This window comes from Furipterus horrens, unplaced genomic scaffold (genome assembly GCF_987537825.1).
Source record: "Furipterus horrens unplaced genomic scaffold, mFurHor1.1.pri manual_scaffold_2, whole genome shotgun sequence".
Lineage (NCBI taxonomy): Eukaryota > Metazoa > Chordata > Mammalia > Chiroptera > Furipteridae > Furipterus > Furipterus horrens.
In genome coordinates this window covers 32,087,012-32,106,914 of record NW_028327172.1, presented here as the reverse complement: position 1 = coordinate 32,106,914, position 19,903 = coordinate 32,087,012, and the positions used below count along the sequence as shown (strand labels likewise).

At 40.4% G+C, this 19,903-nt stretch overlaps 2 protein-coding genes across 2 annotated transcripts in view; one reads left to right on the top strand and one right to left on the bottom strand.

The window, feature by feature from the left end:
- The window catches only part of UEVLD (UEV and lactate/malate dehyrogenase domains), a 43,180-nt gene extending 31,296 nt beyond the window's left edge, over positions 1–11,884 (bottom strand). The window contains exons 1-3 of the mRNA XM_090263297.1: positions 11,757–11,884; positions 5,347–5,431; positions 2,175–2,240 (exon numbers count right to left, since the gene is read on the bottom strand). Of these exons, the coding sequence (XP_090119423.1) occupies positions 2,175–2,240; positions 5,347–5,431; positions 11,757–11,798 (193 nt within the window). The 5' untranslated portion in view covers positions 11,799–11,884. The remainder of the gene's footprint in view (positions 1–2,174; positions 2,241–5,346; positions 5,432–11,756) is intronic.
- A 2,244-nt stretch (positions 11,885–14,128) lies between these two features.
- On the top strand, positions 14,129–16,571 carry MISFA (mitochondrial sheath formation associated). The gene is made up of 3 exons (XM_090267632.1): positions 14,129–14,197; positions 14,624–14,712; positions 16,550–16,571. Exons 1-3 carry the CDS (start codon positions 14,129–14,131, stop codon positions 16,569–16,571), a joined length of 180 nt encoding a protein of 59 aa, XP_090123758.1.
- Positions 16,572–19,903: the final 3,332 nt, after the last annotated feature.

Below are 19,903 nucleotides of genomic sequence, written 5' to 3'. Positions count from 1 at the left end.
CAAGCACACAGTCCTGTGGGCCTTTATGTCTCACTGTTCTATATGAACAAATGAGGAAGCTGTGGGTCCTGAGGAAGGGCAGCCCCGTAGCCTGGTTCTCACATAGTATTTTCTCTTGATTCTGAATAAGTTTTTTTTTTTTTTCTGTTTTTCTTTTTTAAAAACTGACCTGCTGGGGAAAAAACGCCCTAGTTATCTTTGGGTTTCATGCCCTTTCCCTCCCCCACCCCTCAGCTGCTTCTGGCCTTGGTATCAGCTCTTAGTGGGTGTTCACAACCACGCACTCAGGACAGAAAGTGAAGGTGGAACTTCGGAAAGAAGTTTAACTGAATCTTCAGGGACAACAGCCCTGCCCAGAATTGCCAGGTGGGTTTGGCAGACACCACACCACTTACCTCCCTCTGCTGAGGTCCAGTGCATGCAAGCAAGCCGGCGAGAGTGTGCGGGAGTGGGTGGGCATGCATCAGCAGCCCTCAGATGCCTTTCCTTCCACCATTAAAAAAAAATTCACTGAAGTGTTTTTTAGGAATCAAGTTCTACCAAAATGAGTCCTACAGTAGTTAACTAATCAGGTGGCTGAATTCTGGCTCTCTCAAGTTTCCTCCCCCAATTAGAGTGGGGAATTGGTCTGAGGGTTAAGGTTCGCTGTAGAGTCCTACCCCGAAGGCAGAAGGGGATAAAGGAACCTGGGTAGCTGGGCTTGATTCCAGCAGTCCCGACCTGTCTCCTGCTCCAGGAGGCTACCCTGAGTGCACTGAGATGGAAATGGGGAGCTGAAGGACTATTAGGGAGCCAGGGAGATTTGACTGAGTCTGGTTTTCCAGAAGAATGAGAAGGAAGGTGCTGCTCGAGGGTTTGGTGCTAGTCAGAAGATTTGCATGTGAGGCGCATCACCATTTGTCAGTTGAATATGTGTATTTTAAGAAGTAAGATTCAGCTGGTCAGACCTTTCTGGGCAGTCTTGGTGGTGCATTCCTGTGCTGTGATTGTTCTGTAGACAGAGTGGCTCTAACCACTGTGAGACACCCAAATAAAATAAATCCCAAAAGTTCTTAAAAAAAAAAAAAAGAAGAGAGAGAGAAAAGTGTACTGCCAATAAAAAGGTAGAACAGCTACCATCACTACCTCGAAAGACCCAGGCAGCATAAGAATCAATGACATGACCCCATGGCACTAGGAGAGTCAGCGTCCAGTGAAGGGTATCTTACCGACAGTATTAAGATAACCTTGCGTGCCCTCCTGGTACCTCCCCACGCCGTTCTAGAGACTGTAATGCTACTGAGCAACGATTCATTTAAATTTATAAGCTCCTCTTTTATTATGCACCCACCCTTGAAATGATTGGGATGGGTAAGAATTGTGAAATCAATCAGTCAGTCAGTCAGTCACTGGGGTGGGTAGGAATTCCTTCTCTTTCTAACATCGAAACATACGAACTGCAAAACGTGAGTAATGGGGAGCAGGTCTGGGTCAAGTTCTCCAGGCAGCCAGAAAATAGTCTGACAGCTTGGTAGGAGAGGAGCATGAATGGAAAATAAAAATAAACCTTATACCTTTTCTGCCTACCTCACTGCAAATTCTGCAGAACCCACTGCTTACTTTTATCTCAAACCACATTCCTATGTGTAAAAACCAAACTAAATTCTTATGCATTTCCTGTGCCAAAGGAGGTGTCATGGTGGGACATAAACCACGAGTGTGCTTCGGGCAACAAGTCGTTAGAGAGAGGCAGAAATTAAGGAAGGTTTCTAATAATCTAGGAACTACCATACCGAAGCACCTACTTTGAAAAAGTCCCCCAACATACAGCTTCGTCGTGCCCTTTGGACAGCGTATTCTCACTACATAGCGCTCAACCCTTTGTAAGAGACAGCAGACTCCACAGTTCTCTTCCCATTGGGTTTCTGGATCCTCCTCAGCCCCGTTTCAATGCACCTCCTCTTTCAAATGCCCAGTAATTTCATTTGATAAATATTTATTGATTTGATTGAATTTGTTAATATTAATCTAAGCCTTTCTTGACTGGGACAGTAATCTACTATATTCAATAAGGTTCTGTATAGACCAAGCACATGTCAAAACACTTTTGGGAATATTATGGCACTAAAGAAATATAAGATCTTATTAAACCATTCCTTGAGAAAATTCCCACAATTTCTCAACTTCATACTTACCCTGATATATCACAGGAATAGTACCAGTGAAATTCAGCAGGTCTTTCTGGGAATCATCCTTGAAAACTGAAAGGAAAAAAAAGCCTCAAAATATGCAATCAGAAGTAGGAAGAAGTGCATTAAAGTAGGGTTGCCAGGAGCCAAAGCTGGCTCAACGGCAGGTAACACACATACGCACGCATACATATACAGAAACACATAATTTCTAATTACCACAATCTAGGAATCAGTAAAGATGTTAACAAAAGGAAATTACTCAATGCTGTTTTCTTAGAATGCAGAGAGAGTAGGCAGAAAAACACAGGACTTTAAATACTGAAATCCCAAGTTCTAGGTCCACCTTCCCCATTAGACGCATGTGACTTTTGGTTACTTTACTCTCTTTGATCTTCAGTTTGATCATCCATAATCAAGACTGCATAATAAAGGTGTCATAAAGACCTAATGAGATAATGTGAAAAAAGGATTATAAAATGTAGGGACATTATCAAATAATTGTCACATATAACAAATCAGTTACAGTCATTTTCAGAAATCAGATTATAACTTTTATAATCACAGAAAAATGTTAACTTTATTTTTTAAATTGACCTTTTAGAAAGATCAATAATTATCTTCTTTGATTTCTCCAACTCCATTATTCTCAGCCTTTATTCAATCTTCACACCCCTGAAATTTCCACTCACCCATCAATAACTGGGACACACTGGTGGAGAACTAATGCCCTAATCTCTGAACTGAATACAGAAAGACTACTTTTGGCTCCAAGCTATCATACTGCCTTGGAATGTATTCCTTTAGTACTTCAGTAACTATAATATTTAGTGGAAGAAAAAAATTCCAAGTAGATTTGATGATCTATGAGAAAGGGAAAAGATGAAACCAAGCTGACAGAAAACTCAAGTCCAAGACGGTACAAAAGTACAACTGTTTACCTTGAACTATAATACATAGATGAAAGGTAACAATAGGTGAAGAGATCACTCCATGGCAAAAATTAAAATGGAAAGATGTGTGGAACAGGGATTGTTACTCAGGGACACAGAATAATCTAGAAATGTGGTAGAGAAACTATAGGTGTAAATATTTATTGTCCAAATTATTCAAAAAGCTAAAATAAAAGTGATTAAGATACATGACTATCATTGTCTTTAACAATAAAATATACATTGACAATATAAATCCTATAGCTTGAGGGTATAATGGCACCATGGCTCATTTTCTCTAGACAGGGTGAAGTCAGAATAAGAATTAACTAGAATAATAAATCTATATAATGAAGAAACACACTGTAAAGGGACAAGCAGAAGGCAAGACAGACATGGGTACAAACCCAGCTCTATCCCTAACTAGCTGTGTAACCTTGAGCAATTTATTTAAACTCTTTGAGTCTTGTTTTTTTTTTAGTCCGAAAAATACAGACGATAATACTTAACTTACAGCTTTGGCTGTAAAAAAATATATGTCAGATAACATAGATAAAACATTTGGAAACATATCTGATATTCAAGCAGTCAGCTGTTACATTCCCCATCTAAAAAGTATCTTTGCCAATCAAAACAGGCCAGTCACAGATGGGCCAGAATCTAATAATTTCTTCCACATATAAAATTAGCTATTCCTAAGAAATACTTCATTAACTCCTCAAAATTTCTAATGTATACATCTGAATTAGGTACATTTCCTTAACCCAAACTAATTCAAATATAAAACATACCCATGTAAAACAAAGAAGTTTTTCAAAACTGTGTGTTTTGACTAATTCATGGGTCCTGAAATTAATTTATTGAGTCTTAATCAGCATTTGTTTTTAAATGGAATGAAATGAACAAAAGACAAAATGCCAGGTGTCCCCAGTAGTTTAGTTATGTATATATGGGGTCATGATAAAAAATGTATTTCCAAGTGTGGATTGTGAGCAGAAATTTTTGAAAGATAGTAAAGTAAAATCTTTCTTAGGTAGCCAGACCCTCTACATTAAGTGAACAAGATAACTAAAACTTTGTTGTTAATTATTTTGAATCAACCATATATGTGGCAGGCAAAATAATGGCCTCCAATGATATCCAATACCCTAATCCTTGGAACTTGTGAATATGTTAATCCTATTTGGCAAAGAGACTTTTTAGATGTAATTAAGTTAAGAACCCTGAGAAGGGAAATTATCCTGTATTATAGGAGTAGGACTCGTCGTTGGCAGCCATCCATCTCGAGAGACGATGGTGTAGCTTCTTAAGAGTCTATCTGCACCGCCGAGAATGGCTGTGCAGTCCGACTCGGGAGTGACACGGTATCTGTCTCCTCCCGTGTTGAATTGACATCTTGCGATGACGCTGGAGTGTCCTCTCCAGTGAAGCTGAAGCTACAGAGCCTGGGCAGGGTGATATGGAGGGTCTGCTGTTGTCCATGCAGCAGACCCCCCCTCTCTTCGCAGCTGAAGGGTCCAAGGGAAAGACGGAGTCAATACAGCTTGGCTTCAGGTGCGCCGCAGGAGTTGCCGGTGTTGACTACAACGTCAAACCGCCTTAGGGACTCCGGCTCCGGATTTTCTGTTGGGGTTTACTCCCTTAGCCTTTCCCCTGAAGAGGTATGCCGCAAGGCAGCGGAGGTTTTTTGGAATCAGAGTTTTCCTTCTCTGAAGGAGTAGGACTAAACTAATCACATTTGCCCTTAAAAGCAGAAACTTTTCCTAGCTGTGGATAGTCAAATCTGACTACAGAAGGAAGTCAGAGATGCAACATTGCTAGCTTTGAAGACAGAGACCTGGAGCCAAAGAACAAGGGTGACCTTTAGAAACTGACCAAAGGCAAGGAAATGGATTCTCTCCCAGAACCTTCAGAAAGGACCTGAGACCTGCCAACATCTTGATTTCAGTCCAAACTTCTAACCTACAGAGACCTGTGCTGGACTTCTGGCCTACAGAATTGTAAGACAGTAAATATGTGTTGTTTTAAGCCACTGAATTTGTGCTAAGTTGTCATGGCAGCAATAGAAAATTAATACAATATAAATTGTATTATCTTAAATTTCCTCAGAGATCACAGGTCACAAAGTATAGTTGAAAATCAGGGGATAAAACAGAGAAATGAGAAATTATAATTTTGTAGCTCCCTAGGAATGAATAATTAACAGTTTATATTACGTAGCAAAAACTAGAGAATATGATTCTTACCATATGTGTCCATGGAATATCTGAAATGTGGGAAAAACATATTCACATTCTTTAGTTCTTCCACAGTTAGATCCCTGAACTTGTACTGAAAAGAGAAAAAGAGAAAAATGAACATTGAATAAGAATAAATCTAGAGGCAACAAAACTATTACAATTAACATTTAAATGAACACTTACTATGTACTAGGTTCTGGACTCTGAGTTTTACCAACATGAATAGTATTTGATTTAATCCTTTCAATAATGACACTATGAAGATGAAAATGAAAGCCAGAGGATCAAAATAACCTGTGAGTTAGACAGCAAGTTAAGTAGGGAAGCCAGAGCTCAAACCTAAGACCTGGGCCTTTAATCACTAAATGAAACTGCTTTCAAATACGACCTGAAGGCTCAAGGAGTAGGGCAGGATGTGCCTACCACTCCTGTCACCAGTGTTCAAGATCCAACTCTTACTCTTGAACACCTCATTCATTCACTTGAGCCTTCCTGAATTTCCCTTCCAACCCCCCTGGCACTGCATCTTGGGTTTCAAAGAAAGAACATACGCATGCAAGGGTTTGCAGTCAAGCTGAGTGAAGTGTCTCCTCATTCATCCTGCAGCACTCCCAGAAACTCTACCTGGGTTACCCTGCGGGCATAATCATTTAATTTATTTGAACTGATTTTCTCATTTGCAAAGAGATATAATACCCAACTCAAAGACTTGAGCTGAGGACTAAATAACATTTTAAAAAGTATGTTAAGAGTACATTACCATTCTTAAAATGAATTTGAGAAAACAATTACATTTACAACAGCATAAAAAAGAATAAAGTACTTCAGAGTAAATTTAACAAGATGCAAAAATTAGACTCTGAGACCTACAAAACATTGTTGAAAGAAAATAAAGTAAGTATAAATAAATAGAAAGATATCTCTTGTTGCCATACAGAAGACTTAATATTGTTAAGATGACAATACTCCCCAACAGAGGCAATAATCAACAATCCTTATCAAAATCCCAGTTGGCTTTTTTGTTTGCAAAGTTTTTAAAAACTGTTCTTAAATGCATATGGAAACTCAAGGGACCCAGAACAGCAAAAACAATCTTTAAAAAGAACAAAAAAATTGGAAGAGTCATACTATAATAAAAATACAGGCTATAATTAAAAAAAAAACAAAACAGACAATAACAAGTGTGGGAGTAAATGTGGAACAATCAGAACCCACGTATACATATACCACTGCTGGTGATAAAATGGTGCAGCCGCTTTGGAAAGGAGTCTGGCATTTACTGAAAAGATTAAACCCAGAGTTACCATCAACCCAGTAATTTGACTCTGAGGTCTATACCTAAGAAAAATGAAAACATGTGCCCACACAAAAGCTTGTGCACAACTGTTCATAGCAGCATTATTCACAGAGCCAAAAAGCGAAAATAATCCAAATATCTACCAACTGATGAGTAGATAAAATGTGATGTACTCATAAAACGAATATTCAGTCATAAAAATAAAGAACTGATTGATACATACTACAACATGGATGAACCTTAAAAACCTGTTAAGTGAAAGAAACCAGACGCAAAAGGCCACATATTGTATGATTTATATGAAGCATCCAGAATAGGCAAACGCATAGAAACAGAAAGTAGTGGGCGCCCAGGGCAGGGGGAGATTGAGAGAAAATGGGGAATGACTGCTAATAGATCCTGCTTCCTCTCTCAGAACTTTAAACTGCAAAGGAGACAGTTCTACTGCCCACCAACGTCAAGAGGCATTTATGAAGATCTCATGATTAAGATATGTAAAAGTGAGATATTAAACAAAATATGTATACAAAGAAGTACAGACCAGAAACGATGAAACAGCATAAGCATATCTAAGTTAAAGAAAGGCCTCTAGGAAAAGCTATCTACCATTCACCTTAGAGTCTAGAGTGGTACAGAAAATTACAGGGAAGATTCTTCTCTTCCTCTAAGGTCATTTTAAGATGGGAAAGAATTTGGCAGAAGAAAAAGCCTATGATTATTAACCATTTGAGGGCAGGAATCATCTCTTCATCTCTGTATCTCCCCACAGCACTTACTTAGCACAGGGTATGCCTTTAATAAATGTAGGCTGATTGGACAGGAGTTAACAAAGAGGCAGATCGACATGAGTACAGTGGATATAAAAAGGAATTGTGATCCACAGGATTGAGCATCAAAACTAAGAACTGATCAGTATTGACTACAGCAGGGTGAAATGAGCCCCAGAATCAGTGTCCCTGATTCCGGATAAACAAAAGTGAATGAAATCCACCCAACTCCAAACACTAATGTACAAAAGGCTGCATTGTTGTCACCTGGAACACCCATTTATCTAAACAAAAACAATTTTTGTTTTGTTTTCCACTTAATGCTAAAAGCTGTTTTCTACATCCTTAACATCTGCTGAAGATATGATTATTAATAGCTAAAGAGATAACTAGATACCAGAATTGAATGAATTGCAAAACTGCCATAAAAGTTTATCCAAAGATGGCAAAAGCCTCTTACTTAGGGCTGAAGACCCAAGTCACTAGCACGAGTCAAATATGTGATTTGCCTTTTTGACATCCAATGAGAAAAGGTCTATTTTATGTCCTTTAAAAAATATTCAGGTCATTTTCACTATATGAAACAGATATCTTCTTAGTGTAATATTAAGACATATTCCATTACTGCTCCTGAATCACCTAAGAGAAGTCTGCATAATATTCTCTAAGGAAATGTACCTCAGATAATGCCATGTGCTTGAAGAGTGTAGGCATGTCACTACAGAGACAAAATGGCCCATGAGATTCTAAAACTAAAGCAATTATACTGTCATAAAAATTAGTAAGACTGAAAAGTTGGTGTTACAAAAATCTTAACTGTATCTGATATACTACAGTATCTTTATTTAGTAGACTGATATTTATGAATATCAAGAATACTCTTCTGACAATGCTCTAATGTAGGGAACATTGAGGAATACTTTGTGGCATCATTTCATTAAAAAAATTTTAGTAGGAAGGAATCTTCCAGATCAAGCCCAATCTTATCATTTTAGGAGTGAGCAAATCTAGGTTAAGTTACCTGTCCAAGGTAACTCAGCCAGGGAGTGAAAAATAGGAATTGGGGAACCAGAGAGTTTTTAAAAACTTAATATTTACTATAAACTAAATAATATATACAAATATACACATACTTACACATACACACATCTGAAGAATAATAAACACCCATGCACCAACCCACCCACTTATAATCTAGAACAGTGCTAACAAAACTTTCTGCCATTATGGAAAAGACCTGTATGTGTGCTGTCCGATACAACGGCCACATCCACACGTGGCTGTGGACATTGAAATGTGGCAGGTGTGACTCAGAAACTAAATTTTAAGTTTTATCTAATTGTAATGATTTAAATAGCCACAGCGCCTAGTGGCTACCATACTGCACAACACAGACCTTTCCGATACCATTACATCTGTAGGAGTACTCCTTCTTCTCCCCATTCAGCTGCCTCCCTTGAATTGTGTATTCACGTCCCTTTGCTTTTACCCTCTGTAGTTTTATCACCTGTGTATCCCTAAACAACACAGTTCATTAATTTTTGTTTAGTTTGGTTTCTTGGTTTTATCAAAATATAATTTTGTACATAGCCTGTTTTTTTTCACTCAATATAATATTCTAAGTTTCATATGTATTGTTGCACATTGTGGCTCATTCATTTTCACAGCTGCATGTGTGAATATTGTATATTCACTCAATGTTTTCCATGTGTGAACATACGACAAATTATCCTTCCTTTCTGTCACTGTACATGTGGGTTGTTTCTAATATAATTCTACAAATGTCTCTTGCTTCATATAGTCTGAATTCCCTCTGATATCTACCAAGAGGTAAATGAGACATAAAACACACATGATCAAATCAATAAAATAAGGCCAAATTGTTTCCTAAAATGGTTAAATAACCATTTAACGACCAGCAGTGCTTAAAATTCCAATTCATCCACCTCCTCCGAATCATTTGAAATTATCTTAATTTATGCCAGCCTACTAAGGGAAAACGGTGTTTTACCATGACCTTAATTTGCTTCTCCACAGTTACTAATGTATTGAGCAATACCTTCATTTCCTTGGTTCTTTTGTTTTTTAAAAGAAGAATATTCATGTCTTTTGTCCAATTTTCTTTTACTTTTATTGATTTATAAGTGTGTTAATTTAAATATTCTGGATATCAATACTTCGTCAGTTATATGTTACAAAATTCTTCTTTAAGATTGTATTATATTTTGACTCTACTCTTTTCATGCTGTCTTTTGGTATCTAGAAGTTCTTAATTTGAATGCAGTCAAATTTATCAGTCTGAGTATTTTATGTCTTAATATTTAAAATGTCTGCATACTCTGAATCCATAAAAATTCTCCCCCACATTTATCTCTCTCTGTTTTAAAGCTTGTCATGTATACGTAAATATTTAAACCACAGGGAATTTTTAAGTTTGATAAAAGGTAGCAATCTACTTTTATTTCTTTCCCATATGGGTAATTATTTGTCCCTGTATCCTCCTTTCCGCAGTTATCTGCAGCACTTCTTCTGTTTCATATTGCATTTCCAAACGTGTGAATATGCTTCTAAGCCCTCTAGTCCTGTTCCACTGGTTAATTTGTCTATCCTAAGCCAATAACACACTCAACCTTAATTACTAGTCTTGAGAGCTGCAGAGCAAGTCCCCACACCTACTCTTCCTCTGTAAGACTGTCAAAATTATTCTTGGCCTTCTGCTCTTCCAAATGAATTTTACAACCAGCTTGAAAATTGTCCAAAATAACCTGTTAGAATTTCGATCGGAATTGTATTGACTCTAAAGATCAATTTGGATAAAACTGACTTCTTCATATCCATGAAGTTGGGATATCTATTTAGGTTGAAATATTTAATAGATTTCATTTGTTGTCAATAAAAATTTCCACATTCTCCATATGGTTGTTTGATTTTAATGTATTGTTCACAGATATTTCAGCACTAAAATTATTTCTAGATATTAAGTTATCATATTATTTGCCTAGTACGAGGGCTAAGGAACTTCAGAAATATTAGCCTTGTTTCTAACTGGTTTCCTTAACTTACACATCCAACAAATACCTAGCGCCCACGTGCCAGACTTTATGTTACGCATTAATGATAAAAAAAAAAAATTCCTCTACAAGTCTATTCCCACCCTCGAGAAAAATCACTCTCGTTTGTCTTTTTCCTTCATTCCAGTTCCACAAAAATCATTGGGTTCTTTTTCTACTATTAATTTTAACAATTCTTGCCACTGGACAATACATGATGTTCCCTCATTTAAGAACTTGATAGCGTGGTTTTTTAAATTTCATGTTGTCTGAAGATAGAGTTTAACTCTAAGCATGATGATATGTCTCGTCTTACAAGATCTACACCTGTCACAGTAGATAGAATCATTCAAATCGCATCCAGTCATGAGGCTTGAAATCTCGCACACGTGTGCAAACTGCCCCAACAAATAAGACAGGCAAATCCAACAACAACAACAACAACAAAAAGGTACAAATGAGTGGTTTTCGCACGAGGGAAGTCTTAGGAAACATTAAGAATCACTTAACTAGAAAACAGGTGAAAAGGGGGGGATGCCTCAGACTAGACACTGGTGGGAAATGAGAGAGCTAGGGCTAACCCGGAAACTGGCGCCAGTCATGCCCCAGAAATGTAGGTCAGACTTCTGGGTCAGCCTTCCCACTTAACCTTTCAATATTAAGAGGCTCTCTGGGCCTTCAAGCCCCGTCTTCATCCCTAAGTCTGCCCAGGTCTTTTCACTCCCTGCACAGTTATTTAGCACCTCCGTTTCTGGCAGGCACAGAGCTAGGGGAAGCACCGAGTCGGGCGTCAAGGAGTTCAGAAGCATGAGTAAGGTCCGTAAATCAATAATTACTCCACAATGTGATAACTCGTATTTCTGAAAGCAAGTAGAGAGCAGGGAGTGATTCTTTCAGGGAGTGACATCGGAGTTGGGTCATACAAAGGCTGAGACTGCAAGTCAAGATATATGGGACAGGTCATTTTAGCAGAGAGAAAAGGAAGTGGTTAAAGGGACAGGTGAGTGCTGGAGGCTATTTCAGACCAACAGAAGCTGGAGGCGTAAGGTCTCACACTGGGTGGGGACTGGACCTCGCAGATACACGGAGGTTGCGGGACCTCGGAGTTGCGGGTGGAGCCAGAGCCCGGGACTTGGGAGGGAGAGGCCAGTGGCTTCCCTGGAGCCGTTCTCCGCAGCAAACTTCAGGCCAACACCCCTCCGCTCCAAACGGGAACACGCCGCGAAGGGGTAGCCCCGCCAGGTGGACACGCCCCCGAAGCCCGGTTCCCCAGACCCGCCCGGCACGGCGGGCTGCCCGCACCTTGCAAAGCAGCCTTCTCAGACCCTCGCAATCGAATTCCATCTCCAGCCACGTTCCCAAATCAGGTTCCGCGACCCCAGTCCCTGGACGTTCTTTCGCACCGGCTCCTGAACGGCGGCCGCCGAGGACCAAACCTCCTGAGCGGTCCAAGGCCCCGCCCCTTCTCCGACTCGAAAATCAACCGGCGTTCAACGCCCAGGACTCCGAGGCAGCTCCGCGGGCAGTAGGATCTTCGCTCCAGCGAGAACCCTGAGCACCACCCGAAATGCGTTAGCGCGAAGGGAACCGCGCACCAGCTTGCTGGAAAGAAACCTGGGGACATCTGTGAAGAGAGGAGTAGAAAGGACCTGAGGAGAAGCAGTAAAGGAGATGGATGCACCTCGCACTGTTCTGGGAGAGAGTTTTTAGAAGGATGTGTTACACTCAGCAGAGTATCAAAAAAGATCCAGACCGAATATTGTGGTTGAATTTAGGAAGAAAGAGGTAATGAAATTTCAAACCCGAGATTTCAGGGAGCTAGAAAAGGAAGACGGAGGCCGCGGGAGCGTTGTCGGAGAACTGGGAGATCGGGAGAGCGTTGCAAGGATGATGCAGCATCGGGGGAGAGGGTGCTTTTTTTTTAGGGCGGGGAGTGCCGTAAGCATGTCGGTGGGAAAAAGACTTTGAAAACAAGAGAGGAGGTAGATTGGTGGATAAGGTCATCTGGAGAAGTAAAGTGAAGATATGCAATATGGTGGCTTTCTTTATTTGATCTCCTTGACTTGTGAGTTACTTGCTTTGTATTCCTGGCTTGAGCCATTGGGCCTAAAAACTCGCAGAGGCTGGTTATTTTAACTGTCTGGAGATTGGGCTGGCAGTAGAATGACTGTATTATTAGGAAGACCTAAAGGCAGGAATTCTGTGGTTCAATTAGGAGAAGAAAGTGAAAGGCTGGAAGGAGCATTTATTCATTTGACAAACTTTTGTTGAGCCTTGCCTATTTGCTATGTTTTTCTAGGTCTGATGATACAGAAGTGAACAAAATAAACAAAAATATCAGCTGTCCTAAGGCTGTCATTCTTTCATTAGTAGGAGGAGAACAAAACAGTAAATATAAATAAGTAAACTAGACTCCATGTTTGAAGGTAATTAAGTGTTATGGGAATAAATTTTTATAAGACAGGGCAAGGAGATCAGGTTAGATCACCTTGAGAGGTAAAACAGTAAGCGTTTTCATATAGAGGACATTCAAGGCAGTCCTAAGACAGGCATGAACTTGGGACGGCTTGAAGTGGGGAGGCCTGAAGCAGCGAGGCCAGTATGGCTGGAGTAGAATGAAGTAAGAGGTAAGGAAGCAGAAGAAGGCTAAATCAGAGAAATAAGAGGGAGCCACACATGGTTTAAAGCTGTGATTCTTCCAGTGCATTCCCAGACTTACAACCTCAGCAGCACTTGGAACTTGTTAAAAATGCGGATTCTAAGACCCCATTCAGACATACAAAAACAGAAACTCTAGGGGTGGAGTCAAGCACTCTGTTTTAAGAAACCTGGGTGAATCTAATGCATGATAACACCCACACTTGAAAAAGTTGGGTTGACTACTCCTTGCAGTGAGGGAATAGATATTGTAGACAACCATTGAGACAGCTCAGTAAAAGTGTTGAAAAGAACCTATTATAACAGGTTTTGGGCTTTGGATGACTTGGAGGAGAGTTTCAGGAGCCAAGTTTCACTTTGGATTGGGTGCTGTCAAAAAGGACAATTCTATGATTGCATATCTCAAAAATATCTATAAGATGGGCAAACTAAAGTGATGGTAGAGCTGTGATTGGTAAAGAAGTACTGTAGTCACTTGTATTAGCAGACGGAAGAGGATGTTTGGTATGTCATGGATTGTACGGTGACTTTGTTTTTGTCTGCTTAGACAAAATTATGAAATGGACTTGTTTTGTCTCATTTTATCATGGTCTGAATGACCCATCTGATGTTGGATTTCGTGAGATTGTTATACCCACAGGAGAATCACATAGCCTAGCTGTGAATGCCAAGTCAGCTAACAACACTGAGACCTAGCTGGGTCAGATTAGTTTCAATGCCAGGAGCTGCTTTTTCTTTTGTTAGGCTTTTACTCAGAAGGAGGAAGCCACTGGAGGGTTTTGAACAGCGGAATTACGAGATCTGACAAGGTGTGAGCATGGGGCATATGACCAATGATGTCACAATGCCTTGCTGGACTCCAGCTTCTCCACTAGAGAGTTGTGGATCCCTTGGAGCCAAGGACTAGAACTGACATGCGAGAGCTCTCCCACCTGAGGGTTTCATAAGCATACTCCTTTAACAAGATTTTGAAGAGTTTTTTTACTGTGCAATTGTGTCTTTAAAATTGTTTTATCATGATTGTGCTTGGCTGGATGCTTTTTGTTGGCCTTGCATGTTACATGGGCACGTTTCCAGAGTTCATGGTAAGTAATAACCCTGCCTGTAAATCTCTGGCAGTGAAGTCCTGGCTCTAGCTGACTCTCCCAGCTGGGGTTTCTGACCAAGGGGGAAAGGGAGTTGAGATTCACCACTAATTAGAGGTCAGGAAACAAAGTTAGTTTCCCAGGCTACTTCCCATCCCATTGGGATATCTTTAAGTCCCCCCTCCCTTTAGGTATATATAACATCACTTATGTCAAAGCATTACAGAATTGATAAGTGATCCGTTGGAAATAGTGCTAGATTTCTGGATTTCAGACCAAGTGGATCAGTGGTTGCTGATCAGGAGAGTGAAGGTCGGCCTTGGGGGGCAGACTTTTCAGCAGCCCTTCCAGTCCCATACAGAGACAGTTGCCTACTGGGCCAATGCGTGGAGCCACGTCTGCCTTTCAGTTTCTTTCTGACCTCAGCCTCCAACTCTGAGGTGGAAAGAGAGGTGGCCTGTTCAGGAGAGCAAGGCACAACGGAGCAGCCAGGCTTTGGATGAAGATCTACAACTGTGATCAGGTCTGTGGGGCTGGATTCCTAGCATTCCAGAGAACTTGGTAGCACCCTGAATTCACAGTGGAGAGTTATATTCCTCGGGAAAATATAATAAACCCTAAGAGGGTAAATGATTGGAGATATATGGTAGGGAAAGAGAATTCGGGGAGCACTGCTGAGGACAGCAAACCAAAGTTCCAAGATTTGTCAATAACCACACTGGTCTGTTTTGAAAAGAAAGGTATTCTTTTCAAAGACTGTTCCCATGTATTAACTTATTTCCTCCTCCCACACTCTATAATAAATTGGGCCAGCATTGTAAATGCCTCCCTTGCAAGATCCTGAAACTGGAGTTAACATGAGTTTGGGTTCAAGTTCTAACATTGGAACTTACTAGCTATAATCTCTGTGAAGTTCAGTTTCTTCATCTGTGTAATGGAGTTATTTCAGTATCTTATTATTTTTTTGTGAGGATTACATTTGGGAACTCATGAAAAGCATTTAATGCAAAACTTGACAATTAGCACATATAATATGCCAACTTAACTAAGCAGAACCATGAACCAGTCAAACAAAGATTTACTTTAGCAACGACCTTAACTGTTTATCCAAGGCCATACAGACCAACTTGTTTATGAAGCTGGGATGTCAGCATGGATCTCTGAACTTAATAGCCTCCTGCATTCATTCCTATTAGCCTAGCTTGTCTGCAGCAAACATTAATAACAGTGTCCTTTTAGCAAACCGTCCCCTCTGGGCTTCTCATATCCCACCCCATTTCATTCAGACCTGTTTTTTTTTTTTCCCCAAAGATGTACCCATAGTTAAAAGAAACTGAACTCTGAGTTAAGGAAACCTGAGGAGCAATTTTTCTGGGAAGCTACTCTGGAAGGCAGGGGTATCAAATCCCAGCCCCAGATACACTTAAGAGCAAGGCACGATGGTGGTTCCGTGGTTTGTTTGTTTTTTTTTCCCTCCATCTGCCACAGAATTCCTATGAGATGATTGGCACCACACAGTCAGACCTCTGTAGGGGTGGGGATGTGAATGAAGGCCTTGCATGTTACATGGGCATGTTTAGCTGAGCCACTGCCACGGTCCTGACCAAACCACTGAAACTCTCCTGTGGCTCATTTCCTCCAGCTGTGAAATGAGCAAAACAGCCCACCTTCCTTCTCCTCTCTTCTGAGGGAAGTTGTGAGGAGGCTTACTGTGTACGAAGGTTTAATTGTGCTATTTTGTGAAATGCAAGGTTTTTCTTCTTTGAATAGCCTAACAATTGTATATAGAGTAATTGCTCCTAGCATACCTAGCTACTTAATCCTCCCAATGAATCTGGGGTATTTTTTGGTTTTTTGTTTTACACAGGAATTTATTTTTATTTTTTTGCATTTGACCGCATAAAGCCAGTAGTCCAAACTTTGATAGGTGATGAATTAATTAAGATCTGATGCCAACTAGATCCCAACCACGCACAGTCACCAGAGAACAGGGCCCTTCTGATAAGGGTTCCTTAGCCCCCAACACACCTGGCATCCGGGCTAACCATCCCATGGCTACTTATTCTGACTGGTTCACAAGGTCACAGGAGCTGATGTCACAATTGGTATCTGAGCTCTGCCCCCCAAAAGGGCCATGGCAAGCTATTTCAGTTCAGACTAGACCACAAAGCTCCTCAGCCAGGAGCTGTCATGCTGGGTCATCCACCACCAGGTTTTGAATGAAGACAACTCAGTTCCCAGGACTCCAGGAATAGAACACACCTCTCAGAACCACCCATTTTCCCTGCACGCACCACCAACTGAGCCAGAAGCCCATGATGATTGTTATCTTATGGATGCTTCTCATTGCAGGAACAATGTGGAAGGGATATAAGTATCCCCCAGGAGGGGTAAGTGTGCCTTTAGCTTTGTTCTCTAGTCTGACTTTGAAATGGATTCCCCAAGATAAATAAACTAAGCATCAAAATTCAACTGTAGCAACTTTAGAAACAAATACCCTTTTCTTTATTAAAAAAACTTAAGTAGCTTACCTACTTCTATTATTATTCACTTTTGACTTGTTAGGAGAGTCACCTCTGCCTCTCATGTAATCTTTTATACATATTATCCTGAGTCTCTGTTCTTTTTCAGTTTCTTTCAAATAAATTGGGGGTGTAGAGTTAAAAGATTTCTCAGGCCCAGGGTAAGAGCTGTCTGATGTGGATGGCTTAATCTGTTCTCATGGGACATTTTGTATGCTCAGTCTTCAATACCATTTCTTAGGTCAACCCACACTTAACTCTCCCTCAAGGAAACACTGGTCTGTAATGGTTCTGGTGGCACATGTCTCTCCTCTCTCCTCCTGTTGGACCTTGTATATTTGTCCTTCCTCTGCATCTTGTCAGCTCCCCTACTAGTAAGCCCCTCTGGCAACTGAGATCAGAGGCATTAGGTGACAAAATTGGACACAGCTACCCCTGTCTGGCCTTGGCAAGGAGGGCAATTAGCTCAGCCCATACCTAGCAAACACTAAGCATGACCCACCTGATATACCTTTTTCCCTTCAGACCCCGGTGGAAATACTTAACAATGATCCTGGTGAAGTAATGCAGCTCTGAAGCTCACCTGACCAGCTATACAGTTCCTGTTGTTGGTTTCACATAAAGTAATGGCACATTATTTTTGTCACATTTAATGTAAAGTTACCGCACCTTTTTAAGATGAAAACTTGGTATTCTGTTAGCTTGAAACAGGGAGGTGGAGGGTGGGGAGGTAGTCGGGGTGGATGGAAATGACTGGGTCCCCTCTGTTTCATAGTCCCTAAGACTGGTATTAATACTAAGATACCAAGTTCAAATTGTCCTCTATTCTATATCCTTAAGGATAGAAATTCTTAAGAGCTCTTTAGACCTATTTCCCAAATAATGTCTTTCTTCTGGGTTCAAGGTTGAAAAAATGGTAAAGGGCTAGAGATTGCAGTAACTTTAAGCCTGTTCTTTGGGGTATTTCTCTGTGGCCTTCCCACAGCTATTATTAAGAACCCAAAGCTTATACCATTTTTATATTGGGAGCTACATACTAAATTATAATTATTTTAATCCTTACAATAACCTAAGCTGGGTAGTAGCCTCATTTTACAAAATGGCAAAAATGAAGTTGTCTTAAGGAACTTACCAACCCACACAGCTCTGAGTTGCAGTCAAGATTAAGATCCAGGCCTTCTCCTTGACTTGCTTTTATGTGTCAAGGGAAGGGGCCAAACAAGAGGCTAGGGTATCTAAGAACATGGCTGCCTCTTCGTTCAAATATGTCCCTCATCTGTAGAGCCAAGAAGTTGTCTGATGATTCTTTTAGCACTGACTGCTGCTAATACAGGCATGTGTAGAAACAAAAGCTAACTGTTTAGTCCTCATGATGATGCAGTTTGTTTATGAGACCGAGGATGGAACCCAAGTATAAGATAAATGCAGTTAATTTGGGTGTCTGAGTCCAGAGTTGTTCCTAATAGCCCTCTAGTGGCTTAGAGCAGCAATCCCCAACCTTTTTGGCACCACGGACCGGTTTTGTGGGAGAGTTCTTCCATGGACCAGGGTGGGGGTGGGGAGACAGGAGGCAGAGCTCAGGAGGTAATGCTAGTTGAGTCCATGGCCAGGAAGGAGGTTGGGGACCCCTGGTTTAGAGCTTTCTGACCCTAAAGAGGGAGGAGAGAGGGACACCCTTAACAGGAGTAAATGCAATACTTTTTCAACAAACTGTATGAGACTGTTCCCATTCTGTGGCCGACTGGGGATTACTGAGTTTCATGTCTGGAAGTGCGCCCTTACCAGCACATCTTTTGGTTTTGTACACATTTTGTTGATGACTATTTGGTACACTTTTGCTAAACTATTTTAAGTGGCTCTATGTACTGAAGAGATCACCCTTTTTATTTTTACAGAAATTGAATTCAAAATCCATAAGCAAAACTCTTATTAATTTCTCAATCTAGGATACTAGCACCTCTTGTATTTCTTACAACCTGCATTTCATTAAGTGCCTGCATCCTCTGGCTGCATGGCTGTGCCCACTTGCCTCACATATGGTGAGCTGTAATTTCAATCAGGAGGGCCTATTTTCTTAATATATTCCTAAGGACTCATCTTCTCAGCCACCTGAGGCTTTTTTTTTTACATGGGATCAGAGCCTGCTTTTCTTGGCAAGAAGTCTACACCCAGTCGTCGTTTTCCCTCCAGTTCAGAATATACCTCTTTTGGGAGTTGGTGAGGGAGACAGGGTATCAGTAGTAGGAGCTGAGCAGACGGGAATGCGTACGGGAGAACGAACAGAGGCCTGTGTGGAAGGAGGCAAGCCCCATCTCTGAAGTGATGAGTCTAATGGGGATCCTAGGTGGAAAAATGTTCAGGGTGATGAAGTAAGGAAGATGGGAGGGTTTTGGTAAATAAGTGCAAACCAGGGAAAATATCAATAAAATATTTTTAATGCCTACAATTTCTTTTATACATAAATTGTAAAACTTTCACCTGTATATGCAAAAGTAGATTCTCTTGCAGGTCATCAGCACCAGATTAACAAGCTAAGTTATGTAAATGTCTCTAAACTTGATTTGTCCATTATGTAAAAGACATTATGGATTTAATAACTCCAAAGAAATCTATATTCCATTCTTAATTATACACTACACACCCGAATATTTATCTCATCACGTTCACGCACAAAATAAATAGTCTGATATATTCAGCACATTGAAAATAAACCAACCAGTCTCTCTTCATAGATTTATTCTCTTTCCAAACATGTTTTGGTCTCCTGCTATATTTCAGAAATGTACTAATAGCTGCTTTTAAGTTAGAAAATACAAAAACTGATTTATTTCTTGGCGAAAATCTTGGGGCTTACATTTAAAAAATGAAATTTCGAGTTCCCACAGACTTTCTTTTTTGTTAACAGTCTTTGAACCTTTTCACAGCACACATGTAAGGCTGCCTGTGACATGTGGAACCCTGGCCTCCAAATGGACATAACTGCATTTATAGTTTAGAGAAAATACTAAGACAAGTTCTGAAAGTAGCCTTAAAAGAAAGTACCCCTTGCTTTGTCATAGAAACATTAAAAGCAAGTGGGACTGTGCAATCAGAGGCATGTGAGTTTTATGAAAACTACTTTCCTTTCACATCATCTGTTAGAGAATACCACACCCATGATCATGTAACATTATTACAATTGTGA

Bases quoted from the DNA above. Each gene is read 5' to 3' on its own strand.
- MISFA (XM_090267632.1), top strand. From the start codon at position 14,129: ATGATTGTGCTTGGCTGGATGCTTTTTGTTGGCCTTGCATGTTACATG. The intron at 14,198-14,623 runs GTAAGTAATAAC...TTCTGACCTCAG, and splicing joins GCACGTTTCCAGAGTTCATG to CCTCCAACTCTGAGGTGGAA. The intron at 14,713-16,549 runs GTGATCAGGTCT...TTCTCATTGCAG, and splicing joins TTGGATGAAGATCTACAACT to GAACAATGTGGAAGGGATAT.